The sequence below is a fragment of the Osmerus mordax genome, chromosome 19 (genome assembly GCF_038355195.1).
Source record: "Osmerus mordax isolate fOsmMor3 chromosome 19, fOsmMor3.pri, whole genome shotgun sequence".
NCBI lineage: Eukaryota > Metazoa > Chordata > Actinopteri > Osmeriformes > Osmeridae > Osmerus > Osmerus mordax.
Genome location: NC_090068.1, coordinates 7,146,391 through 7,171,301, shown reverse-complemented (window position 1 = coordinate 7,171,301; position 24,911 = coordinate 7,146,391). Strand labels below are relative to the sequence as shown.

The window sequence follows — 24,911 nt, the reverse complement described above, 5'->3', positions numbered from 1 at the left end:
TTGAGCTGTCCTGTTTTCATTATGCCTACACCACATATTAAACTCACTGGTTGCCTTCATTCTGAAGGCTATGACTAATGTAAAATGGGATTGTTCACAATGAAGTATCCATATTTGCAAACCAAGCAGGCATTACAACGAGGTTCTCACCATCCCTGATCAGGTACATTGGAATAACTAGGGCTAGAACTTGCTGCTCCGTGGTTGAGCTGCCCCCTTGTGGACATGACATGTCCTAAAAGCTTGGGCAGCCCTTCAGCAGAGTTTCTGCCTTCACCTTGCGTTTCAGACTAATGGTGGAATCAACTCCCCACCTCCATCAGAGACACTGACTGTCTCCCCACCTTCAAGAAAAGGCTCTAGACGCACTTTTTCCGGGAGTACAACGGTACTTAGGAATGTTTGGCTGGACCTGATGCTAGTGTCCTCCAGGATCACAATGACTCTTATTGAGAGACTTGTTGCTCTTGTTGGTTAGTTGTAACTGACTTAAAATGATTGTACTCGCTGTGAAATATATTATTGTTGCTTGCTTTTTCCACAGATACACTCTTGCACTTTTGAGGTTCAATGCTGTTTAATTGTAACTTGTCTAACTACATGCTCTTATGGTTCTTCCCTTTGTGACCTATTTGGTTTTCACAATGTATGCTTCATGTTTGGTTACCCACAATGTTTGGGGCTATCTTGTTATGTTCAGTGACCTATGCACTTTTGTAAAGCTCTCTCTTGGAAGTCGCTTTGGATAAAAGCGTCTGCTAAATGCATAAATGTAATGTAATGCTGCAATTGTTCATATGATTAACTGTATTTAGACCACCAAAACACAAAAGTTCAACACAAAATATTAAGCACTCATTAACGACCACAAATATTTGTTCTCACCGTCAGTATTGTGTGCTTAGGTATGCTTGTCCTTGAATTACCAATACAAAATTCATTGTAAAAGAGTGTCACCTTCCCCCTATTATTTGTAATTCCCGGCAGGAACATGAAAATGCAATGTTAGCCTCTCTTATCACTAGGGCTGTGACATGCAGTGTTAAGAAAGCTCCGCCTACTTATCGGTGCATTGGCTGGGCTGGTGTTGCGTTACCTTTCAGAATCCCCTTTCCTCCCGAGCCAAGGTACCCAGAAGTGAAAGGTTACGCTGTTGCTTGTGTATATTTTTTAAATAACAATGGTTATAATGAAGTGTTCTTTTACATAGTTACATCGATATGATACAGCGTCTTATTTTAAGACGAAAACACACCTAAGCAATCCAAGGAGTTCCCTGACAGCTACCAGGAGAAGGAAGCCAGGTAGGCTTTGTAGACTTTGGCAGGTGCATTAGTATCGCTTAACAATACAGTTTCGGTTGTCAACGGTTTTTAGCGGGGTGGCGTTTATTTTGCTTTAAAAACAATTAAATCAGTTATGCAGTTTTTTGGTCAAGTGTTATGTATGTGTATATGCAGTGTTATTAAAGCCAAAATATTATGAAAGATGTTTTCTTAAATGTGTTTATACTGTAAAGCTGAGAATTAGAACATTTTATATATGGTCGCTGTAGGCTATACATTGTGTGTTGCCAGCATCAATGAACTCATTCACTAAATTAAATAATCTCAATAATATTGTCGAGCTGTGTTAACATTAAATAGGTTACCTTAATTCCTTATAGCCATATCATCGGGTATGTAGACAATGTGCTTGTGGTAAATTAAACTATAAAGGATAGTGCCAAGGACAGGCGTTTCTCACCTGTCAGGAACATGAAAACAAACTCTTAACGATGTCTTGATGGATGTTTATGCACGCGCCTAGAACACATTATTGCTAATCCAGATTGCACATATTAAATAGCATATGTGATCTTGTGAGTGCTTATTTAGAATGTGCAATTTGGTGGGAGCATACAGTAGCCTATGTGCAATTTGTCTCTTCTGCATGTCCTGTCGCAGTTTTAGAAACAAATATGAAGGAGTGTCACATTAGAGATGATTGAATAATGCAGATGGGCCCTTTCAGGCTAATGACTTCAGTATGTTTAATTTAAAGTGGGAATAAAAACGACACCATTGTCCTGTGTTGTTTTGGGGGAAACCAGACACTGGAGTTTTGTCCCATAGCTGAAACTGAATCACTCATGCAGCGCGAGGACACTACCTTCCCTGTCCTCTCTGGCAGACTCAGCACTGGCCAGGCTACTGTCCTACACCCACAGGTCTGCCACAGAGTGTGTTTGGACGAACACACTCACACAATACATACACGCACACAAACACACACATACACAGGGATGTTGCACACATATTTTAGCATTCTAGTCTCTCTATAAATGTCTTATTACAATACATAAGCTCAGCATTTAGCCAAAGTCCTATCCAAGAATCTAATGCGCTTATCCCAAGCAGATTTTAGGTTCCTCTGTGCTGCCTCACATGTTCATTATCTTGGGGCATCACATGGGGCTGTCTACTAAGACCAGGAAGTGGTAAATTGGCTGTGATGGTACTTTGGTTATACGCCAATATGTGAACTAAATTATTGAGGGAGAACCAGTTGACATTGATCATGACACTGGACTCAGAGATAACATCCCAGATATGTCATTAGGCAGATCCTGTGTTGGTGAATGACATGAGCACGTGTGTGTATGCTTATGTGTGGATCCCCATGAATCCTCTCATTCCGGGACAAATGGGAGAGGGGTCACAATAGAGAAGTCAAACATTAGAGTGGAGTGGGATCATGTAAACCGATGCCGGATGATGAAATCTGAACCTTCTGGCTGGCCTGAAATTAATCGAGCCTCGGCAGTGGTTAACAATAGGGACTGCTGTGACGGAGTTGATCTGAGAGAGGGATGTGTTTGATATGAAGGCTGGCCTGATGTTGGAATATGGAAAATGACTCTGGTTCACTCTCGGGGTTTATGGCTGTGTTTGTGTTGGTGAAAGGAATTGGTGTGTGTGTGGTGTGGTGTGTCGTGACTTACTGGTTTGGCTACAAACAGTTAGAGGTGTGGGGAAGGTGCCTCTGCAGGTTTATGAAAGGGAGTAGGCATCTAGTTCGGTTCTGCTCAGTAACATCCAGATGCTCCTTTCAAGGGATTCATATATGTTTCATAAGCTACATCTGCATTTGCAGTACGGGTCAGCTGAGATGTCGTGTCTTATGTTCTTTTGTATCTGGTCTGTTCTGGTCTGTGTGTGGCTGTTTAGAGGGGAACACCCTGGATGGAACTGTTGTCCAACAAGGAGGAAACGATCAGGTTATAAGAAAGGTCACACCTCTTAGGAGGGTCAGGTTAGGTGAGTTCCTGGAAAGAGTCGGAAAATACTGAGTGGGCAGGTGAAGTTTTCTCCGAATGGATCACATGGGCGTCATATCTTGTGACATCGAAAAGAAACGGTCGAATTGGAAAAGAAGGGGTGTATTCGGGATTCCGGAATTTGAAATGTGCAATAGCTGAGGCCCGCTGGAGGATTCTAGAATGCCTGACATTCCATGGCAGCTTGGCAGTGTGCATTATGGATACTCGTAGCTGTGAATGGACGTGGATGAGCTATACCAACGTCTACAGCTATCTCCGAAGGCACCGTGCTCAAAAGGCGCAGTGTCTCTTTGAGAACAAACACACACACACACACATCCTCACTGACTCCTTTCCTCACCTTTAATCTGGTTTCCTCTTTGCAGACCCCCTGTCCCGAGTACCTCCATTGTATCTAGACTTGGCAATCACTCAGAGGCTGTGTGTAGCTGTCGGTCCGACTGCCCTTTGTGTATTTCCATAGAAAGGTCTGAGGGAAGAAAGGCCCTGTCAGGGTTATCTTTCACGGCCCTAGGCCCAGAACACAGGGCCCTAGGCTGCATGGGCTGTGACTTCGAGAACACGGTCATGAGATTGTTCTGTCTCGTCTGTTTGGAGCCCACCCATGCTATTGTGTGACCCTACAGGACCGTTCATCATGTGAGCAACTGGGCGTCATGTGACACGTGTCATGTCCAAAGGGTTTGACTATAGAGTAAATCAATTCCTCTTTTCTTCCCCATCAGTTTTCACATAGATCGAACATGGATTGGAGAAAGCGAGACCCTAACCAGTACCATAGCCCGAGGCACAGGCATGGAAAGCTTGGGTTTCATAAACGCTGTTGAACTAGCAAGATTAGCGATTGACCTCCTCCAGAACAAGTGAGGAGTCAAGCAGGACCAGCCAAGGGATATCGGCTAAACTTTTAAATGCCCTCAACACGGAAGCCGTGTTTTTTTGCCTGCTTCAATAACAATGACTTTGCTCCAGGAACACAGACTGGGGAGGAAAAGGAACTGGACATTGTTTCTTTTTCACAGAGCCTTGACTACAAAGACCCTGTCTCAGCCGTTGTCATTTCAGGAGAGTCATGGTGTGTGAGGCTAGGCTCTGTACTGTACTTCCCTCCAGGCTGCCAGCAGGCCATCCAGGGTAGCTAGAGTTTCATGGGCCCTGATGAAAAGGTGTTCCGTGAAGCCCTGTCAGCTAAACCTTATGTAGGCCAGGCTGAGGTAACATGGCTGTCATATTAACTCATAAAGGAGGCCTTTACAGTAGGCTGACATGAGGGGAGGTGTAAGTGGCGGCAGGGTTTCAACCAGGGTGTTTGGTCTTGTGCCGCCAGCGGTGTTTCTCCACCAAGCAGTTCTGACTGGAGCCTTGCGGCACTGCTACCGGTCCCCACGCTCGCTAGCCTGCTCCCGTTAGCCTCAAACCTTCTTCCTGACAGTTACGGTTATTTTAATTTCCCGGTGTTCCGTTCTTAACTCTCAAGTTCTTTCTTCCTCCTTTCCCCCTCTCCAAATGCTTTTCCTAACCTCATTCCGCTCCCTTTTTTTTTAGCCTTTTTTGGACTCTCTTTGTTTCCCCTTTTCTATCTCTCTGTCCTACCTATATTTCCTCCTCTTCCCTCTTACGTCTATGTCATGCCAATCCAGGTTACAAAGTTCCGATAGTATTGCGCTGTGGCAAATCCGGAGAGCCAAGCAGGGTGAAGTTTAATCTCTGTGTCTTTGGTTTCACAGCCCCCCAAAGCCCTCCACCGCCCCTCTCTGCTCTGCTCTGAGGGACAGAGAGAACCTGCTCTAAAAGGTGCCCTTTGTGACCACCCCGACATTAGCCATGCCAGCGAGCGGCTGCACAATGGAGATTACAAATCGCTTGACTCCTCACAATGATGCTGATTATATGATTTTCTAAAGGAGCCATTTCAAGTTTCCGAGACGAGCTCCACTAGGTGACGGTTGCGCGGAGGAGCAGACGTCGTACAATATCAAGTATCAGGGGGGGCGGGAGTAGTTAGGACACATGTGGTTCTTTGTCTTGTCTTCTGATCTGCTGTGGCTCCGTTCTGTAGCGAGGGTGAGGGGAAAAGGGAGAGCAGGGAGAGGGAGAAAGCGAGGGAGGGAGGAGGTAAGCACTGAGGTAACAGCAGCTCACTGAGAACTCCAGAATCCCTGCTTAGTCCTGATCATTGCCGCGTGACCCATGGACAACTTTGACAGACCTCTCGTAACTTTAAACTGAGACAGCGTAGGAAGAACGGGAACGCTGTCTCGAAAACGTTTGAGGACTGGTAAGACCTGACATGGAGAATGAGGATTTAACAAAAGCAACAGTGCAATTAGAGTGCCATACAATTATTATTATACAAGGTCAGGAATGACGCACGCCAGTATTCACATAATCTCAATGAAAGCCACCTTAGTGTCAAAAGGGAAGTAACCTACATTCGGCCCGTTTTTTCCCGACAGCCTCTCTGTCAGTGGTGTTGTTTTGCAATTCAAATATGTTGCAAGAGCAGGCAAATGTTCCCGACAGAGGCCTTGCTGTTGCCCCAACACAAAGCCTGGGCCAACGTGTCCGGTTCCCTGTCTGTCGGTCCTTTCATGTTTGTCAAAAGCACATCGTATATTATGGCATGGATTATAGTTTCCGAGCAGATGAGCCCTTTCACTGTTGCACAGGTTACATGGTGCAGGGTGTCTCCGTGGGCCAGACATGATGTCAGCATGCGTGTCTTCCGGATAGGTCGGTGACTTTGTGATTCTCGCTGCGTAAATGCTTTCCCACCAAGGAGCATGCGGTAATGGAGCGACGTGTCGAACTGAAGTGGGGCGAAAGGTGGATCTCTTCACAGGTTGTCCGTGATAAGAATATGGACCTTGCAAGGTCACTCGTCTATTGAGATCTTATGAGTCCTGAGGAATTTTGGCCAATGCCATTGAGAGCAGAGACGTATGAATTCATTGTGTGTCATAGTTTGCCAAGAGTAGAGACATTATGTCATAAAGACAGTAACAATGTTAGGATGAATATAACCATAGTCCCGTAATTTAGTTGGTTTTATGTGAGAGTAAAGTGAAGGTGGGGAGAGGAAGGGGGTTGAGAGTCATCAGGTTCGGAGGTGGTGCTTATTGTGTGGTATGTTCCAATAAACTCGTGCACACGAGCTTTTGGGTGCACACTTTGTGCACCCAAAAGCGCAATCGTTGATCCCTGCCAGCCTTACATTGGCAACCGCTCATCTGGCACTTAATGCACTTAATTTGCCCAGTGAAAAGACTTGAAACCTTACATAACACGTATTATAATATAAATACGGAGACAAACTTTGTCCTTCTGATATAATCAAGCCCTGTGAGATAAGCAAGGATCTGTGTATTGTAGTGGAAGAGACTAACCCTTGTTTTAGCCAGAAGGAGAGGTGAACATAGGGAGAGGTGAATAACTGAAGCCTAAGCCAAGCCGCTGTTTGTATTCCCATCTCCTGGTGGAGATAAGATGGCTGACAGAACCACATGACATAACACAGAATGTGCTAGTCTTGTTTGCCCGCCCTGTTTGCCTGCGTACCTACCTGCTTATCTCACGCATTCCTACCCGCGTATAATTGCCTGGACTGTTAAGAGTGCCATGCAGGCATGCTATGCCACCTGACACTCTGACAAAGATCGCCATGCCAACCGGAGGCTGTCACCACTTTTCCTATGGGACACGCACACACACACACACACACACACACAGACACACACCTACACACACACACACACACAGAGCCTGATCTTGTACATCACATTGTGTACGTTGGGCTCCTCTATCTCTACAAAGTGCAACATGTTGCATAACCTTCCCTTACTTAGCGACAGCAGAGAACGATCCTTATCCTGATTTTTTGGAATATACCGCCTGAGATAAGGACATGGTAGTGTGAATACAGGTTGTTGGAAATAGACCAACACATGACCTTGATACACCAAATCATTATCTTAACAGCCTCCTATTAAGGGCCCTCCTGGGCCTACTCCAATCTCTGCACTGACAATGGAACTGTGAAAACCTATTATACACAATCTATTATGCTTGATGTCATTTTGACAAGGTAAGATAGCACACTGAAATTAAGCCTCTCCCTTATTATTTGGCTCCCACAAAGCCCACAGTCGTATAAAGATCAATTTCAAAGTATTAAAGATATAGTCTGACAGATAGGGTTGTTGGTGTGAGGTAACTTTCCAATTGGCTCGTCTATGTCTGTACAACAGTGAAATGCCCTTCCATGAACAGTTGCTGACCACTCAGATGCTCAGTGTAATTCCTTGGATGGGGCAGGCACAGTTCAGGACAATGCCAGTGTACTCTGTGGGGCCCCCAAACAGGGGATTGCCTGGTGTTCTCTATGGCACTCTACCAAGAGACTGCTACCAAGCAAGCTATCAGAGCTTTAACTTCTGTTCCGAAGGCCACATTATTGACCAGAGGCAACCATATAAGACACAAGTCTCCAAATAATTGGTCATGTGTTTCCAGGTGTATGGGGTCCCCTATCTCGCCAGAGAGACAACCAGACAGAGACTGCCAGACAGAAAGATAGCCTAGCATATTAAAAGCCAGCCAAGAAAGCAGAAAGCCATGGGAGATATTGCAAAAACATTCAAAGACTACTGTGGATAAAAGGCCTACATTAGCCTCCTCGTAGGAAGTGGGTCAATTGTTTTCGGTTGTTTGTCCAGCACATCCTGTGGTGCTTTCTCTCCTTTCACACATTCCACGGTGCGCTTTCTCACGGAGACTGCCTGTGTCGCCCTGCCGTGTTGCATAAGGTGGCTCTTCTACAGTGCATATGGGGGGATGCTGTCAGGACTTTAGCCTGAAGAAGGAACCTGACCTCGAAGGCCTGGTTTGGGTCTTGTTAAAGTGAGAACATTGAGCTGGTGTGGAAGATACTGTTGTTCCTCAGGTGGATATGTGCCCTGCTGAATTGCCCACTTGGAACATGCAGACTCACGGAGCCAGAGAATGGACTAGCTAGTTTGTGACCCTGAATAAACACACAGAATATGGCCTGCAGCGTATTATATATTGTCTGTGTAGAGTTCAGAGATATCTATTTTAACCCCAAAGTCTTTGGTGTTTCATATATCTGTGGTTCGGCCCCTGGGGGGTCCTAGATTTAAAAGTAATTGTTTCTCTGAGACCGCTTGAGAGTAATAAGATGTTCATTATGTGTGGAGAGACCTTTTCATGATTCAGCCTCATGTTCTGGGTCATGATGCTCGCTAGGTTAATGTTTGACCTGTGCTAGCCCTGACAGTATATCAATGCTTGACTGGGGTATTTTTATAGTTCAGAGTGTTCCAAAATGAGTCTTGTGTATCCAATAAGTTAAATATCAACTACTACACAAAAGTCATTTTGAATTTTTTTAGCAGGTTTTATCTAGGTGAAATGGAGTTGTCAATTTTGTTCTGGTGGTCAACAACTCAGCTTGGCTGGCTGGTAACCGCGTATCATCCTCCTCTTCAGGTACAATTGGGCCATGTCGACTTTTCACGGTCACCCAGGGATTGTGGACATTGGTCTGAATACTGCATGCTCACATTACTCTTCCCAGCTCCTTTCTTTGTCTGTGCGCAAACACTCTCCCCCTTCCACCTTTTCAAAAAGCCTTTCCTCAACGTTTGTTTGATCGGTGTCGCTGATGACGTTCTCTCAGTCATTAGTGCCCGGGACTGGGGGGTCAAGTCCTCGTCAAGAATGTATTCTCAGTCTGTGTATCTCTTTCCTTCTCCCCCTCTCTCTTTCCCCCTCCCTCCCTCTTTCTCTCTATCTCTCTGTTCCTCTGAAGCTGTATCCGACACCAGGTATTCTGCTCTGCTTCACTTAAGTCACCAGGGGTCCGTTGATCTCATTGGCCTGAAGTGGACCTCATCATTAGCCCTCATGCTCTTACTTGGATGGTGGGCCCCGATGACATCAGCAGTACAGTGGGTCCTGTACGGCGAGGCCAGCCGCTGGTGGTCTGGTCTCGTGGCTGCACAATGGAGGTCATGCCAGTGCACATAAGCACCTATGAAAGCCTCGATATGCACACTTGGAATTCCGACCTCCCTCGCTCGCTCTCTCCCTTCCTACCTCCCTCCCCCTCCCTCTCTCTCTCTCTCTCTCTCTCTCTCTCTCTCTGTCTCTCTCTCTCTCTCTCTGTCTCTCTCTCTCTCTCTCTCTCTCTCTCTCTCTCTCTCTCTCTCTCTCCTCCCTACCTCTGCTTTTTAGCCTTGCAAATCAAACGCCCATTCCAGACATGATGAAACCCTGACTGCTCCTTCTACTCCTTTTCAAATAATCTATTTGTAAACACACACTTCTCCTCTCCTCCTTGAAATAGTTTTCCCTCCCTAACGGGGGAATGGCTGCCGTGCAGAAGTGACGAGGCAGACTCCATTTCTCCAAGTCTGCCCTAAATGGGACGAGCGCAAATAGCAGTTACCGCCATGGATTCACAAGACATGGATTCGGTTAAGCATATGAGCATTTTCTAATCTATACAACAGCTATGTGTCAGATTCAGCAGTTTGGCTCTACAAGGTGTGTCGGTCGAACTGGTTGCCAGCCCCTCCCTGAAAGCTTTGTGTTTCACCCTGTTGGCTGACAGGTGGAGGTGGCAGCACAGAGGTGACATTAACAGCAGCAACAACAACCACAATAGAGGGCCTGTCCAGAACTTGAAGAACCGCAACCAAGTCATTTACTGTAACAGAGACCTGTGCCTTTTCTCCTTGTTTGATACTCGGAAAGTGCTTACTTGATCACCTGAACAGTAATTAGCCTACGGTGTTACAAATATGTGATCGAATGTCACCTCAATTTAAAGTGTTTCCAGGCGATCTATTATCTTACTGAAACACTAAGCGAAGTCTACAAAAAACGGTGTACTGCCATAAGATAAAGTCAAACAGGTTGTGTTGCAGTCAGGTAAAGCTATACCTTAATTCCTATAACATAATGTAACTTTAGCCAAGTGGCAGCATAACTCTTGTGTTTCTGTACATCTCCTTCACCAACCCTGTCCGGTTGAGAACATGGAAGCGGGTTGTAAATGGGCTAAAAGGAGAATCCTCTCTTCTTTACACAGAACTATCTCACATCTCCTTCAAGCTCAAGGCTTCTCCGACACAGACCCGTGTTTGGGTGGTTGGGCCTTGTGGTAGAGGGGAAGGGAGGGGAGGTAATAGAGAGGGGGGGTCTCTGTCTGTCTTTGTGAGTGTTTGGGCTGAGAGAGAGGGAGAGGGAGAGAGCACCCACCCCTGCCGTTTGGCTTGTCTCCATGTGCCGAGGACCCTGGGAATGAATGACGCCCGGGCCCTGTCTTTCTTTGAAGCTAGTCAGGAATGCAAGGGCCCTCTCTTTCTCTTTTTTCTCTCCTTTTTTTTGTGCTCAGACGGCACAAGATATCTGCAGTGAAATATTCCCTCCGTTGAGCTCATTGTGCGAGGGCCAGGAGGACGTCAGAGGCAGCCAGGGTCCAGGCTGGGGGAAGAGGACACTCTGGAAGTCTCCTCTGATTTCACCTCCTGTGTATTTCTTTTGGGCCCTGCTTTCTGTACACAATGAGATGTATACACAGACTCCTGCTTGATCTAGACGTGTGGTGCCCACTTGGAACTTCCCTCTCTTTTTCTGGAATGAAATGTTGAATTGGAACTTTTCACAGGATTTCGGTGAGTTGCTTTCGTCGCCCGTTTCTCTGCAAAGCCTTGTGTCTTGTCTTTGTGTGACCATTGATCCAGGAAACCAGCTTAGTTGAACGCCACGGTGCGTTCTCTCTCTGCCGAGCGGGTGTGCGTGTGAGTGTGTTGGTCTGGGGCCGTCTCCCTCTCTCCTCTCCGTACATTTTGTCACTGGCTGTCCCCCTCCTCATCACTTCCACATGAGCGCCTCTCTGTGAGGGTGGCAGGCAGATAGCTAGTGTGCTCAGGCTCTGGCCTGGCAGCTGCTCTCACACAACCACACAGCTCTCAACGAAAATGTGGAAACCCCCTTTAAGGAAGGCCGACCGCATTTACACAGTATTTTCTAGTATTTCTGTCTTGCATAGTTCAGTTTGTTCTCTGAACTACTATGATATATTTCTACATTTGGGGAGAAATGTCAGAAAAGCACTTTCAGTTCCGAGAAGAATGATGTATAGAACAGGTGGGGGTTTGTTATCTGATTTTTACCAGTCTTTTTTTTATCAGTTTCATTCTTTGCTGCCAGCAGTTAGTTTCCCCAACACAAGTGCATTGATTTGATGTTGGCAGAGCTATCTGGAAAAATTATCCTGCAGGTACTACATACTGAAACAGAAAGTTTCATATACTCTGAGGTAACCAAACCTGTCCAGCATAAATGACAGAATAGCTGGTTGTTTTTGGTGTTTTTGGCTACACTGACCTTTCTGTGTGCGTGACAGGTATGCATGGAGAAACAAGACCTTGCAATGCAGGCCTGGAACCCTGCATCCACTGTGTGGTTAACCTCTGTATAACCACCATTACTACTACTTCCTGAGGAAATCTTTGTTTTGTGTTGAAGCAACGGTACACGGGTCAATGTCTGGACTCAAGGAGATGTAACTCATTTTTTTAAGCAATACTTCTTCTAAACACATCTCACAAGTCACCTCAAGTCAGTCACTAGGTTTTATCTTGGATTGATCTGTTTAGCCTTCCTTGTCTTGTATGTACATACCCCAAGTTCAGTGGTTGTGCATGGCTGGTTTCCTGATGGACTAAGCCAGCCCAGCGTTACACTCTGTGCCACAATGCTGTATAATCCATTAAACCGTTGTCATATGACTAATCCTCAAATATTTCTGCGAGGTTGATGGAGAATTCCAGACATTTTTGGTTCACTGCAATGTGCACTTCAGCCATCTAATTAGGCGTCTTACTCTAAAGGCTGCTAAACGTTTGATCCCAAAAGAAATCGAGTACCAATAACACTTTTAGTGTGGGAATTTGTTTTGCTAAAGGTTTTTAAATATCTTATCTCACTATTAACATGCATGGCCAATGCTAAGTCCATCCCTTATTTGCAGGACCTGTGGGTCTGGCCTGTCAGCTGTGATTGCTGTTGACTCAATAGACATGCCATGTTGAGAATCAAACACAAACATATTATTAGTTGCCAGCACAGCCAAGTTGGGGGAGGTGGAGTTGTGTACAGTATCGCTCATTTCCTAGGAAGTTTCACTGGCATAGAATGACAATTCTCAGTGGCTTTTCAACACCTCCCATTTTTCAGGGGGGACGTAAGTGGAGCATTTCCACTTTGTCGTTTTCCTGGATAATATCTCATCCGTGTGTGTTTGTTCCTCTGCCAGGAATCAGTGACGTCATAACTGCGAAAATGACCTGAGTGCCCAGAGTTAAACGAGACAGACGGCTGAATGTATCAGAGAGTCTCCCCTTCCACCTGCATGGTCGCCCCCGCCTCCGTAGCCACACCCAGATGGATTCCTACAACTTCCACTTTGAGAGGATGAACAACCTGGACCTGCACCCCCTGAGCCTGCCCGTCAGCCGGCTCTCCCCCGCAAAGTCCAGCAGCAGCATCGACCAGTTCACCCACCACCACCACGGCAAAGGAGACTCCGCCTACAGCTCCTTCTCGGGAGGCTCGAACGCCCCCGACTACCCCTCTCCTGTCCTTCCCGACGACCTCCATCCGAGCAGCTACCACCACTACGCCGACCTCAAGTATGTAAAAGCCATCTACAACCCCAGCCAGGCGCTCCAGTCTGACGCCAGGAGCATGGATCAGCTCTATCGCTCGGTGGAGGCCATCTCGAAGCAGTACCGCCACGGTGGCGACCACAACGACAACAGCGGCAATGGCTTCCTCGCTAAACAGTACTGTAACCAGGACGAACCCTCCCGGGTACCTCCACCGCTTCCCCCTCCTCCGCCAGCCCGCCTGGACAGCTACATCACCACCAGGAACCTGGAGAACAGCAGGGTCCATCATGGTCCGGAGGGCCAGCAAGGCCCCCAGGCCCAGCGGCAGGCTCAGAGAGGCCAGACGGCTAATCCAGAGGCGGGCGGTCTCAGGTCTGACCTAGTCTACGCTTGGCAAGGCTCTGAACCCTACCACCGAGACCCATTGAACCCAGACAACATGGATAAGAGCTCTGAGCAGCAGAAGTCAGCAAACATCTTAAGCCGATCACCTCCTCGAGGCGCAAGTCAGCCTGAGCACCCAAAACATAAACAACAGACCAGCGGCGGCGGCGGCCATTTTGAGGCTGATCGCAAGAGGGCGTATGTGAACCACAGATCGCTGTTGCAGGAGTCGGTTAGCCCGTGGCACGTGGCTCAGAACCTGATCAACAGCAGTATCCAACACAAGGGCCAGTTCTACTTTGTCACCGGCGTGTCGTCAGAGTCTGGTCTGAGGAACGTGTCTCCCTGTGTGTCTGAAGCAGGAAGCGGGGGCTCCACTGTGGTGGAAATCCACAGGCTGGTGGAGAAGGAGAAGGAGAGGGAACGTTCGCACAGCACCCCTGACAATAATCCGCTCAGGAACCCGCATCAGAGACACCCGGCCAGTCCAGACAGCACCACCGATGAGCTGGAGCATCTCACAAACACACAGAGCCAAGAGGAGGAGGACTCTGGTTCTCCAAACTCACTAGTCTCTCGTAGCTTCGACGCTTCAGAGCCCAGCCTTAAAAGCCAGGGTAGGGACAGAAGCAGGCACCACAGCAGCAACCACCCCATCTTCTACTGCGGCCCAGAGGCCAACTCCCCACCACCATCCACCCTCCCGAACTCCTCCCACATTCAGGAGATGGCCCCGCCCCCAGTAGCGGAGCAGCCCAATCAGCACACGAGAGAGGATCAGGGCAAGAAGGGGAGGAGACATGCGGCGGGAGATGTGGCGAGTGATAGGATCAACAAGGAAACCACTCCTCTCCTGTACCACCTGACTGGAGCAAGCAGGGTGGCCCCCAAGCCCAAAAAGGACAGCCAGGCATCTGTGAGCGGTAGCGACAGACCACAGGGGGAGGTGCCAAAGGAGGAGAGAGGAGTGGTCGGCGGCTCCAACCCCTGCAACACCCTGGACGACTCCTTCAAGAAGTACTACAAGGAGAAGCTGAAGGATGCCCAGCCCAAGGTCCTCAGGGAGACCTCTTTCAAGAGGAGGGACCTTCAGCTGTCCTGGCCCCACAGAGTCAGACCGAGACCAGAGCTCAGGCCCACCGTGCTCCACTCCGACACCTCCCCACAGGACTCGGAAACGTCCGCACACACCTTCCCTCCGCCTCTCGCCCACGCCGAGGGGACCGAGAGGGTGGCCGCGAGGGAGGAGGCGGCCGAGCCGGAGCGGGAGAGCGCGAAGGAGGCCAAGAAGGAGAACGCGAGGCCCGTGAACGTGGCCCAGCCGCAGGTGGCTCGCATCGGAGGCAGGAAGCGCCTGACTCAGGAGCAGAAGAAGCTCTGCTACTCGGAACCTGAGAACCTCAACCAGCTCGGAGACGGCCCCTCCCACGCCGCCTGCCGCTCCCTGGGAAATGAGAGGGAGGGCCTTCTGTCAGGCCAGGAGGAGCACGGAGAGCAGGGATTGGTGGCTGCCAGGAGACAGATGTTTGAGACCAGAGGAAGGGCCCTATCAGCATCCAGCATTTCCAAGAGCACCCTGAAGCACCTCCAGCACACAGCCCTGGTGGCTTACATGGAGCGCAAGACCGGCCAAAAGGTGGCAGAGCCCCAGCAGCCAGCCCCCCAAGTCCCAACTGCCCCCAGCCAGAGGCACTCCACAGCGGGGAAGCCGTCCGACTGGTGCCCCAGGCCTCAGGATTCTGGGAGTAAATGCCCCAAGAAGAACCTCCACAGACCCCTCTCTGCAGGCCGCATCCTGGACTCCTCCTCCAGCTCCATCAGGTATGCACAGTTCAGCTCCGCCCAGTCCAGCTCTGGCCAATCAAGTAGCCCCTCCCACCTGTCCAGTTGGAGAGACAAGCCCAGCCCACCTCAGGGCATGTCTGCCTCAGTAGAGAGTCTACTAGACCAGCAGGAAGCACCTGAGTTCTTCAGAAACAGATCCACCTCAATCCCACACATATTCCAGGTGAGACACAACAGCACTAGTCACTATCAATGTATACAAATATCTGCACTGTGGAACAGCATGTTTTCAATACTGGAATGTACCCGAAGGCATGGACCAATGCAATTTATATTGAATATGATCTTAATTTGTGTTTTTTGCTGCAGAATCCAAACCGTGTGAATGATCCCTCACCGGTTAGCTCTGTGGAGACTTCCAGGTATGTCAGTCCGACAGGGGAAGAGAGGAAGTAAACTCCTTCACACATTACTGCATGCCAGTTTGACATGAAATTTACATCCAAGCTGTTTCTTACATTTCTTACATTGAAGCTGTTTTATATCCAGACCTACTGTTTATGATGTCAACTATTTTTGAAAGCAAACCAAGCTTGTAAAAAAAAAAAGATAGACTCAGAGAGACATCTGCCATCAAACACATTTGTTTCATAATACCCAGAGGGAGGAGAGGGAACACGAAGTCTCATAGGCAGTGCCACTGTACATACAGCACTCTGATCTGTGTGTGTTTTGTGCCATCAGCCTCCAGAGAACAGCAGAAGAGGAAGTGTTGTCGAGGCCCGACCCGGTGCCGGAGGCCCCTCCAGCGGGTCAGAGGATCAGGGTGACGGCCCCGAGGGGCAAGTCCATGGAGGAGCTGGGGGTTTCCAAGGTCACCAGGCCCTCCGTCCTCAGCCAGAGCTCCGAGCAGCTGGACCTCTACCAGAGTGGGCCCTCCGGACCAGGCCAGGAGAAGGCGTTCTTCAGAGGGGAACCGGAACAGACCACACAGCGACCGGAGAAGATCCATCATGGATGGAGGAAGCCCCTCTTTAAGCAGCATTCTGCGCCGCAGTTCTGCAACGAGAAGGAACCTCTTTCAGTGACTAGAGGAACCAGGAACTCCAGCAGGTCCACCTCGCCCTCATCCGGTGCCTCCTCTCGGAGCAGAGCCCACTCTGACTCTCCGAGATCGAGTGGCTTGGGCCCTACTGTCTTAGCCGACATAGCGACCACAGGGCCTCCCAGCGAGGATGCGGTCCCGCCAACCTCAAGAGGCCAGGAGCCCAGTGAGAATGAGGTCAAGGCCTCTTCTCCTGTCCCGTCTCAATACCATCACCATCATCGGGTGCCCTCTGAGAGCAAGCCCTGCTCTAGGTAAGAGACGATGAAAAGTGATTTGTCGTATAACTCTTTGACAGATTGTACTTTGCTTAACAGACGGTATAATGGGGTTATCGTCTGTTCGTGTACTATGTTTCTTAATAGCAGACTGAGGATGACCCCGTCTTTGACCACCGAGGGGAGAGAAGAGTCTGTGGACGAGCCCAGCGAGACTCCTCCCCCCGACACCAACCAGGAAGTGTCTCTAAGCTGCGGCGTCACCACAGACCCCTCTTTGTGGATCGTCCTGCCGGAGCCAGGGAGCTCCAGCACGGAGGACGAGGAGATCCCTCCCCTGTCTGACAGAGCGACGGGGGGAGAGTCCTCACTCCCAGCCCCTGCACAGCAGGGTAGCGAACCCCCTACGCCCTCCACCCCTCCAGCCCCTGACACGGACACCTGTGTGGAGGGAGAGGCAGAGGCAGAGGAAGAGGCGGAGCACCCCGGGGTTGACGCCAAGGAGGAGAGGGAGGAGGAAAGTCCTGAGGGAGAGATGGACAACGCGGAGAAGACTCCGGCTGCGGAGGTTCCGAGGTGGGCGGAGCTTGTGGAAGAAGTGGTCACCGCCGACCAATCGCTGGCCCGGGTCCTGTACCCGTTGACCAATCGAAAGACGGCCTTGATGCTCATGGAGCAGTTGCTGTCGGAGGACACTCTTCTGATGGAGGAGCACTATAAGAAGAAGCAAGAGAAGAAAGAGGCGGGAGACAGGTGATACGCTATACTGGCCCCTTAATGTGGTTCACCGTTAGACCATGGAGTCTCAGTTACATACCACTGGTTTCAGATTGGCCAGAGACGTGCAGTGCTGGTGCTCCATTACTGTTACATCACCACACGTTGGTTTCGGTTTCTAACAAGTGGTCCAGTTACAGTCCAGTTCAGTTCAGTCTAAAATGATTTAAAGGATCATAGCTGGACAGGTTTTACAGCTGTTAGCAGGTATCAGTGATTCAGAGCACAAAATCATGGCGGGAAAGGCCAGGTGGAGGATTGTTACAGATTGACCTGTTTGTTTTAACAAACACACCGTTCTGTGTGTGGTCAGCTTAAGATGTTTCGTCAAGGGAAGTCCAGTTCCGTGTGAAAATGTATCTGTTTGATTTCAGCTCTGGAACAGTGGATGATGTTCAGCCGCCTCCTTCCTCCTCCCCCACTCCCGACAAGAACTCCCAGCCTGAGCCTAAGGTTCAGGACAAGACTGACATCACAGAGAAGAAGGTGAGCATTGCGCCATTTCTCCTTCGCTGCACAGTTTGCTTGTCGCTTTGGATAAAGACACCCGCGAAATGAACCAAATGTGAACGGCAGTTTTTACACACGCGTATATACGCACAAGCACTATCAAAACCCTCTTCGTCGCCCGCTCCTCCCCCTCTCCCCCCGACAGCGTCAGGTGATGGCCCGCATCGAGGAGCGCCTGCGTGGCCTGGAGGAGGGCCGGGAGGCCCTGCAGCTGGAGCTGGGGGAGAACGGGCTGCGGGGCCGGGCGGTGGAGGCCCTGGTCCAGGAGCGCTGTCAGCCCATGGAGATGGAGAGGTACGCCCTCTTCATAGGGGACCTGGAGAAGGTGGTCAGCCTGCTGCTGTGCCTCTCCGCCAGGCTGGCCCGCGTCCAGAACGCCCTCAGCACCGTGGATCAACACACCGACGCTGAGGAGAAGGTACAGGGGAGAACGACTGGCTGAATGGCCGTGATTCAGTCCAGTAATAACAGTTTGCTATAGGGGGAATTGTGGTAGGGTGGCATGCTGGCAAACAAAATGGCTGCTTTGGCTTGTGTAGTGTCAGTGCTTTTAGGCTGTCTTCCACATCAGAGAGCTGTTTGCTCTGTACTGGCAAACACACTGTACTGGGTTTGAAAGTCGAAGGACAACTTGGCCTGAGCCCTGGGCAATCTGAGCAATTGCTTCATATCAGTTGGAAGATATGTTGGGAATGGTGTGGGGTAATTTAGGTTGAGTAAATAAGAGAATGTTTGTTTTTGTTGACATTGGCAAAGCTTTGTAATGGTCAATTGATGTGGTTTTATTATTTTCTTAGTTTGATGGTCCATTCACATTAGAGTGTATTAACTTGGCACCACTACCAAAGTAATCATTTTTGGGTGTAGTTTTATGGTGGCATGAAATATGTAGACATTTCATCAAATTGTTAGATGATTTCTTAGAAATTCAAGATGAGTGTCTTCCACGAAGAGCAGCAGTTTGAGGCTCGCTTTCTGCTGTTATCAGCAGTGGTATTTACAATGAGTCACCGAAACCACAGTGCAGTTTCGATGCGATTTGTATCTGCCCTGCCCTCTGTTGACAAAATAAAATATTGCACATCTTTCCTGTGTAATATGAGCACATGAGCACACATATGAGCATCTACGAGATCACATTTCACCATAACAGCTCACAACCAAATGACTAATGGAAAACAAATGTAAAAATATGGTCCCAAAAGGGAGATGTTTACAAATGTCATGCTAGGATACAGGAAAAAAATACTATTCATCATTTAGCAACCTTTGGCCACACGGAAGGGCCTTGATTCCCAAGCTAGGACAATTGAAGTGCAGAGGTGCGGTGTTTTCGCAGTTTAACGGCATCGAAAGAAAACACTTCAACCCGAATGTAACTCTCGTTCTCATCTCTGTCTCTCTCACCTCTGCCAGCAATCTCTGGACAACCGTCACCGCCTGCTGTGCAAACAGAGGGACGACGCCAAAGACCTGAAGGACAACCTGGACCGGAGAGAGAACCTCGTGTCCTCCTTCCTTTCTCGCCAGCTGAGCTCGGAGCAGCTCCTGGACTACCGCCGCTTTGTCCAGACCAAGGCGTCGCTCCTGATCCGCCAGAAGGACCTGGAGGAGAGGCAGCGTCTGGGCGAGGAGCAGCTGGAGGCTCTCCTCAACAGCCTGCCTCCGTAAGGGGCTTCTGGAGCTCTGGAGGCCCCCTCTCTGCTGGAGCATCAGGGCCTCAGGACCAAGTCACACCGTCCTTGACTCAAGTAGCGTCTTGACCTCCCCGTACTCCTTGTCAAGTCTGGGCTGCCTAGTCCCAGAGTTTGGTCCTCCATTTTCTGCTTCTCCTCACCTGTGAGGATCTTCTTACCCACAACCCCCCTGGCCCCTACTCTCTCTCAGCGCTCTGCCCCAGCCGTCCATCAACTTCCTGGGCTTTCGTTGAGCCCTGGTCAGCCTCCCTCGCCACAAATCTCCAGCACAATCACATGGATCTCTGGAGACAATAGATTCCGTCTGTCCATATTGACGTAGATTAGAAGGACTGTGTATGTGTGCCTTTTAAAGGGTGCTGACGTGGATTGTTTTCAGTGTGGACATTTAATGTTAACCATTTTCCACTGGATTTTCTGTCCATATTTTCCCTTTCATGTCATACAATCATATCATGCAACTCTGGAAACCTATATAAGCTTTAAGATTGTATTGTGGCCTGACGGTGGTTTTGCTCACCAACATGTATTTTATTCTTAGCTTGGTGAGGGAGACTAGTCAGAGAAGAGGGTGCTAGGTATTCTGTTTATGTCATTCGAAATGGATTAAAACTTTGGTTTTAATTTTTGACGCATTTTTTTAATGAAGGCACTACATAGAGACCAAAAAGGTGAATGATAAAAGCACTTTTATATGTAAACATGCACATGCATTTCTGTTTTATTTCCAAACTCAAATTTCTAACTCAAGACCTTAATCAATCCAATGTACCCCATGTTCTTTTTTTCTATTGATCTGGTATGAGAAGTGGTACATAAGCACAATCAACAGTATGAATCATGTTTAGTTTATTTCTTCATTTTGGGGGGCTCATCATTACCTATTATGTCTAATGCTATTTAATTCTGACAACGTTCTACATACAAAAGCAGCAAACCTCTTAAAATGAGACTATTAAACGGAAACATTTCTATTACAGATTACATGTTCATCATATCCTTTCCATTTAAAAATCTACTTGAAATTAGGATTAAAGTCAAGTACTTCACTGCAGGTGTCTTAATCTGTATTTGTTGTCTACCTCTTTTAGCAATATCCTTTCTGAAGCCTTCGTCAGTAGAGATGGTGAATTTAACTTTGAGAATAGAATTCCTGTTTTGGAAATCTCAACATTTCCCAGGAAAAGCCCTCATAAAATATTCTGCTGATTTGTTAATAATTCTGTATGTAGAACTGCAAACCTTCTTAACTTCAAAATATGTCTTTCCTTTGTAAGCACGATGTGGCATTATGTGATATTTTTTCCGTTTTGCTATTATACACAGTAAATGTATATTTTGTTATTCAGTCAAATCAAGAATTTGACCATCGTTGTTGATGCTGAAAAAACTCTATTGTGAATGTGTATTGTGTGGAAGGATCAGTGTGTGAAAATGGCAAGCCCTTTTATGTTCTGTAGTACTAACGGCTCCCTTTTGTCTGCTGTGGGTCATGTGGTGCTTGTTTGGGGTAAAACAATCATTGTATTAATTTACAACTAACTGCTCACTTTGTTATTATATTACCATGGACTGGATGTGCTCATGTACTCAAATATTTTCACCAATCTTGTGGATTTGGATCAAAACCCAAGAATTGTGCAGACAGTGTGTGTCCATGAAATCTGATGCAAGATTTCATAATACATTTCGCTTCATTATACAAATCTCCAAACTCATAAATATTTAATGTTTGCTGTAAAACAGCTCACCCTAAACATTTCTCTGGAGATTTAGACCTCGTGTCCATTTCAGTTTGCTAAACAAATGTCTGTTTGTTTTGGCTTTAGTTCTTAGAGCAGCATGTAAAGTTAGGAGCGTTGGACCCTTGATGCCTCAGAGACTGGCTGTTGTTCCTATGGCCTGGAGGAATTCCTAAGGCACACACCAATACAGTGAGGCGGGTTATTACCAACAAAGGAGCACATTCCTGCTTTCATCATAATTTCCTGTTATGTATATCTATTGTGTCATTTATCACATCTTCTGTCAAAACCTGTTTGGTCAAGACAAATCACAGAACGGGGTTGTTTTGAAATAGAATTCGATTGTTTATTTAGTCGGGGTGGGAATTTGTGAATGGCATGCTGATATTGAGAGAACCAAGTGAAGAATGCCTGCTTTTGGTTTCAATCAATCCCAGGCTTGGGATACAGCACTATGGATGTTTCAAAATTTGAACTTACTTTTACTATCTTACTGTATTGTAGCCCATGTGTCGTTTGTTGAGAGTGTGCTCAAGTGTTTTGCTTGGAGTTTTTAATTCCATGTCATATTGTGAATAAATTAAAGGTTCTTCACTTCCCTGTGTTCTAGCAGTGGCTTTTTCTAGCGAGCTTCTCTTAGAATATGACACGTTCTCTGTTGAGACTCTTTCTCTCCTCATTATAAGTCCAGTTTGTTTGTTTGTGACAGCAAACACCGAAGAGGAAATGATCTACTTGGCTTTCATCAGCAGAATCCCTAGCTGACGAAAATACATCACAACACGGCACCTGTGATGTTCACTTCAAACTGCATTACACCTTGAAGCTGATTCAAATGGTGGCCAGAGAGTGCATACTGCAGCCAAGAGGACAGATAACCAAACAGCAGCTAGACCACCCATTTTTAGCAGGTTCCTGTTGTGAACCCGTATGGGGTACATTTCTTACACTTATTTTATCTTGCAAGTTAAGTGGAAGAGAATTGTCACACATCATTCGAATATGAATGCTGGATGTCTCCATAGCACAGCAGATGCATGTTGCGTAATGACAGCGCCTCTGGTCAGTCGTGCATGGAACCGTGTCCTCTTCGACTCCGTGGCCTACAGTAGTGCGGCAGTGCTGGGAACATTTGCTTCAGCTCGAGGGGGTGAGAATGGCTCTGACGTCAAGCCATTTGCCCCGCTAGCCAGATGACATCATGAGCAGAGGCAGAGACACAGCTTGAGTAAGCCTGTTCTCTCCTCTTCTTCTCAGCCTGCAGGCCCAACGGGGACACTAGCACGATGAATCACACTCACTCATATCAGCTGTCGGCAATGATGACACAGAAGAAACACATGATGGCATGCTTCTGAGGCGTTTGGGAGGCAAAAACATCCATGAATGTGTAATAAAATAGACATTACATTATTTACACTTTTCATCATCAGCACAAAAAAAACAAACAGGACATCCTGTGCATAGGATACAGCATTAGATTTATGTAGTAGGTGATGTATTTAAATTCACAGAAAGAAGACAACAATCAATACAGTGTTATTTAATCATCATTTAGCAGTAAATATGGATAGTCACACAGACTACAATAGTCAGTCATATAAGACATTCAGACATGGTCCCTTTGTCCATTTGAGGATTATCCTATACACCATATCCCAATCCTAATCTTAGTACTTTAGTCCAGGGGCTCACACAATAGACAAACAAAGTGTACTCTTAATCTGATGTCGGATTTGTAAAAACACATTTAGTTTTAAATGGATTTGTTGAAATAGTGGCATGACAAAGAGTAGAATAACACAGTACACTGGTGAAAATGTGTCATTGAGTTTCAGTCAGTAAAATGTAATATACTAGTAGCAATAAAGTGCTTGGTGAGGTTTAGAGTATTTTTTATACATATATATATATGTGTGTAAAGATTAAGTACAATAAAGGTATATAGCATTTCTTGGAAAAACAAAACACAAGAAAAAAGGATAAGAAGAAGGATAAAAACAATGTATGTCACATTAAAAATCAACCTCCAATATTCCCTATCCGGAATGTAGACAACAAGAATATTCTATCATGTCACATCATGTCCATAAACGTCGGGCGTTTCAGCTACCGTGGTCTCTCCCGCTCCCATCTGCATCTCAGAGTCATGTGAACATGTCTGAGGCTCTGGGTCTGGCGGAGCTCTCCTCTCTCTCCTCCCGGGGGTCGTCTCTCAGCGAATACAACCCTACCCTCTGCTTCTTCTTCTTGGTCCCTGGCACGTGGGGCTGGAAGAGGCGGCTGATGGTCTGCAGGCCCTTGGAGAGGTCCGGGAAGAGGTCCAACTCCTCCTTCTCCTTCTCCTTCTCCTGGGCGACCGTCTCCTGCTGGGGCTGCAGATCTGACTGTGTAAGAATCCTCCTCACTCCGTCCGTTATCCCTCCGTGGAGGTAGTGGTGCGCCTTCTTCCCACTGTTGTCCCGTTTGTTCACGTCCGCCCCGTAGACATTCACCAGCATGGCCATGATGAACTCCTGGTCGTGCAAGGCGGCGATGTGCAGGGGGGTGTATCCCCCGTGACTCTTTGCGTTGACGTCGACTTGGACGCCTTTTTCCTTGGATTTCTCCATGATGTTTGTCACCATGTCACTTTTGCCGCACTTGGCCGCCCAGTGGAGGGCCGTGAAACCAGACAGGAAGTCTCTTTTGTCCGCCAGCTGTGTGTCTCTCATGAGGAGCCCGTACACCTGGCTCCAGTGGCCCGAGGCGGACCCGACTAGCCACTGGTGCTCTGCCTGCTCCAGAGGTATGGTGGAGGAGAACTTGGGCTCCTCTATGGGCTTGGAGCTCTTTGTTGCCCTCCTAAGCTGAGGAGATCCATGACTCACGCTGTCTGTGGACGGCCTTCGTTTGTACCTGTAGGGGCTGTAGGTGTCTTGTTCAGGGTCGGCTCTCAATGGAGGGTCGTCGTCCGTTTTCAGTTTTCGGATCTCAATCCGCGTTGCACTGGGAGGCATCCTCAAAGGCAGTGCGTAAGGCTTGTTGTGCATGACAGTGGTCTTCTGACCAAAGACAGGCTGAACTACCTTTACACCGGCTGTCTGGTTCTGACTAAAATTGAAAGATCTTTTAGGTTTGAAATCAACACTTTGGACTCTCTCCAATGCCAACTCAATGGTAAAACACTCCTCTGGTGATGGATGAGTTTCACTGTCATTTGAGGCACACTGGCTGAGACTTGAGATAGCAGCCTGTTGTGCAACTCGATCAGGAGCACAAAAGATCGTACCTTTTCCGTCTTGAGAATGCTGTTTGCTATTCTCGCTCTCCTGAACAGGTGAGAGTATATCTTGGAAGTCTTCATCAGCGTTGTTTAAAGTATCATCCGCCTGTATCAGATGCTGATACTTTTTCCTAATGACAACATACTTGACCTCTTCAATTTCTTTCACTACCGCAACGTTGTTCACGAACCTTTTGAAAAGATCCCTGTACTGTTTCTTCTCTGCCTGGTCCGCGCAGTTCAAGGAATCTTTGAATTTGCTCACTAACTCAGAATTTTTCAATTTTCCCCCTTCCTCTACAATTACTTTCAAAATAGCATCTTGAGTCACTTCCATTCTTAGCGCAGTAGATAAAAAGAATGTCTTTAAGAAAGCTGTCTTTTAAAGACCTGTAGCCTACC

The 24,911-nt window shown here is 47.7% G+C and overlaps 2 protein-coding genes across 5 annotated transcripts; one reads left to right on the top strand and one right to left on the bottom strand.

The window, feature by feature from the left end:
* Nucleotides 1–1,138: 1,138 nt before the first annotated feature.
* shroom1 (shroom family member 1) lies at nt 1,139–21,842 on the top strand. 3 transcript variants are annotated; one of them, XM_067257497.1, is made up of 8 exons: nt 1,139–1,304; nt 12,669–15,415; nt 15,562–15,614; nt 15,937–16,551; nt 16,666–17,268; nt 17,667–17,778; nt 17,948–18,220; nt 19,219–21,842. In XM_067257497.1, exons 2-8 carry the CDS (start codon nt 12,797–12,799, stop codon nt 19,471–19,473), a joined length of 4,530 nt encoding a protein of 1,509 aa, XP_067113598.1. In that variant the 5' UTR covers nt 1,139–1,304; nt 12,669–12,796; the 3' UTR covers nt 19,474–21,842. The 3 variants fall into 3 exon arrangements, with proteins under 3 accessions (XP_067113598.1, XP_067113596.1, XP_067113597.1); XM_067257495.1 differs by having other exon boundaries at nt 16,663–17,268; XM_067257496.1 differs by lacking the exon at nt 1,139–1,304 and adding an exon at nt 11,018–11,116 and having other exon boundaries at nt 16,663–17,268.
* Nucleotides 21,843–22,771: 929 nt separating this feature from the next.
* LOC136963350 (ankyrin repeat domain-containing protein SOWAHA-like) lies at nt 22,772–24,904 on the bottom strand. 2 transcript variants are annotated; one of them, XM_067257453.1, is made up of 2 exons: nt 24,516–24,564; nt 22,772–24,337 (listed from the first exon to the last, which is right to left on the bottom strand). In XM_067257453.1, exon 2 carries the CDS (start codon nt 24,274–24,276, stop codon nt 23,392–23,394), a length of 885 nt encoding a protein of 294 aa, XP_067113554.1. In that variant the 5' UTR covers nt 24,277–24,337; nt 24,516–24,564; the 3' UTR covers nt 22,772–23,391. The 2 variants fall into 2 exon arrangements, with proteins under 2 accessions (XP_067113554.1, XP_067113553.1); XM_067257452.1 differs by having other exon boundaries at nt 22,772–24,904.
* Between the last annotated feature and the right edge of the window lie 7 nt (nt 24,905–24,911).

Excerpts from the sequence above, each read along its gene's own strand:
- LOC136963350 (XM_067257452.1), bottom strand. The coding sequence starts at position 24,846 with ATGGAAGTGACTCAAGATGCTATTTTGAAAGTAATTGTAGAGGAAGGG.
- shroom1 (XM_067257495.1), top strand. The coding sequence starts at position 12,797 with ATGGATTCCTACAACTTCCACTTTGAGAGGATGAACAACCTGGACCTG. Across the intron at positions 15,416-15,561 it reads CAATCCCACACATATTCCAG|AATCCAAACCGTGTGAATGA; the intron begins GTGAGACACAAC and ends TTTTTGCTGCAG. Across the intron at positions 17,269-17,666 it reads AAGAAAGAGGCGGGAGACAG|CTCTGGAACAGTGGATGATG; the intron begins GTGATACGCTAT and ends GTTTGATTTCAG.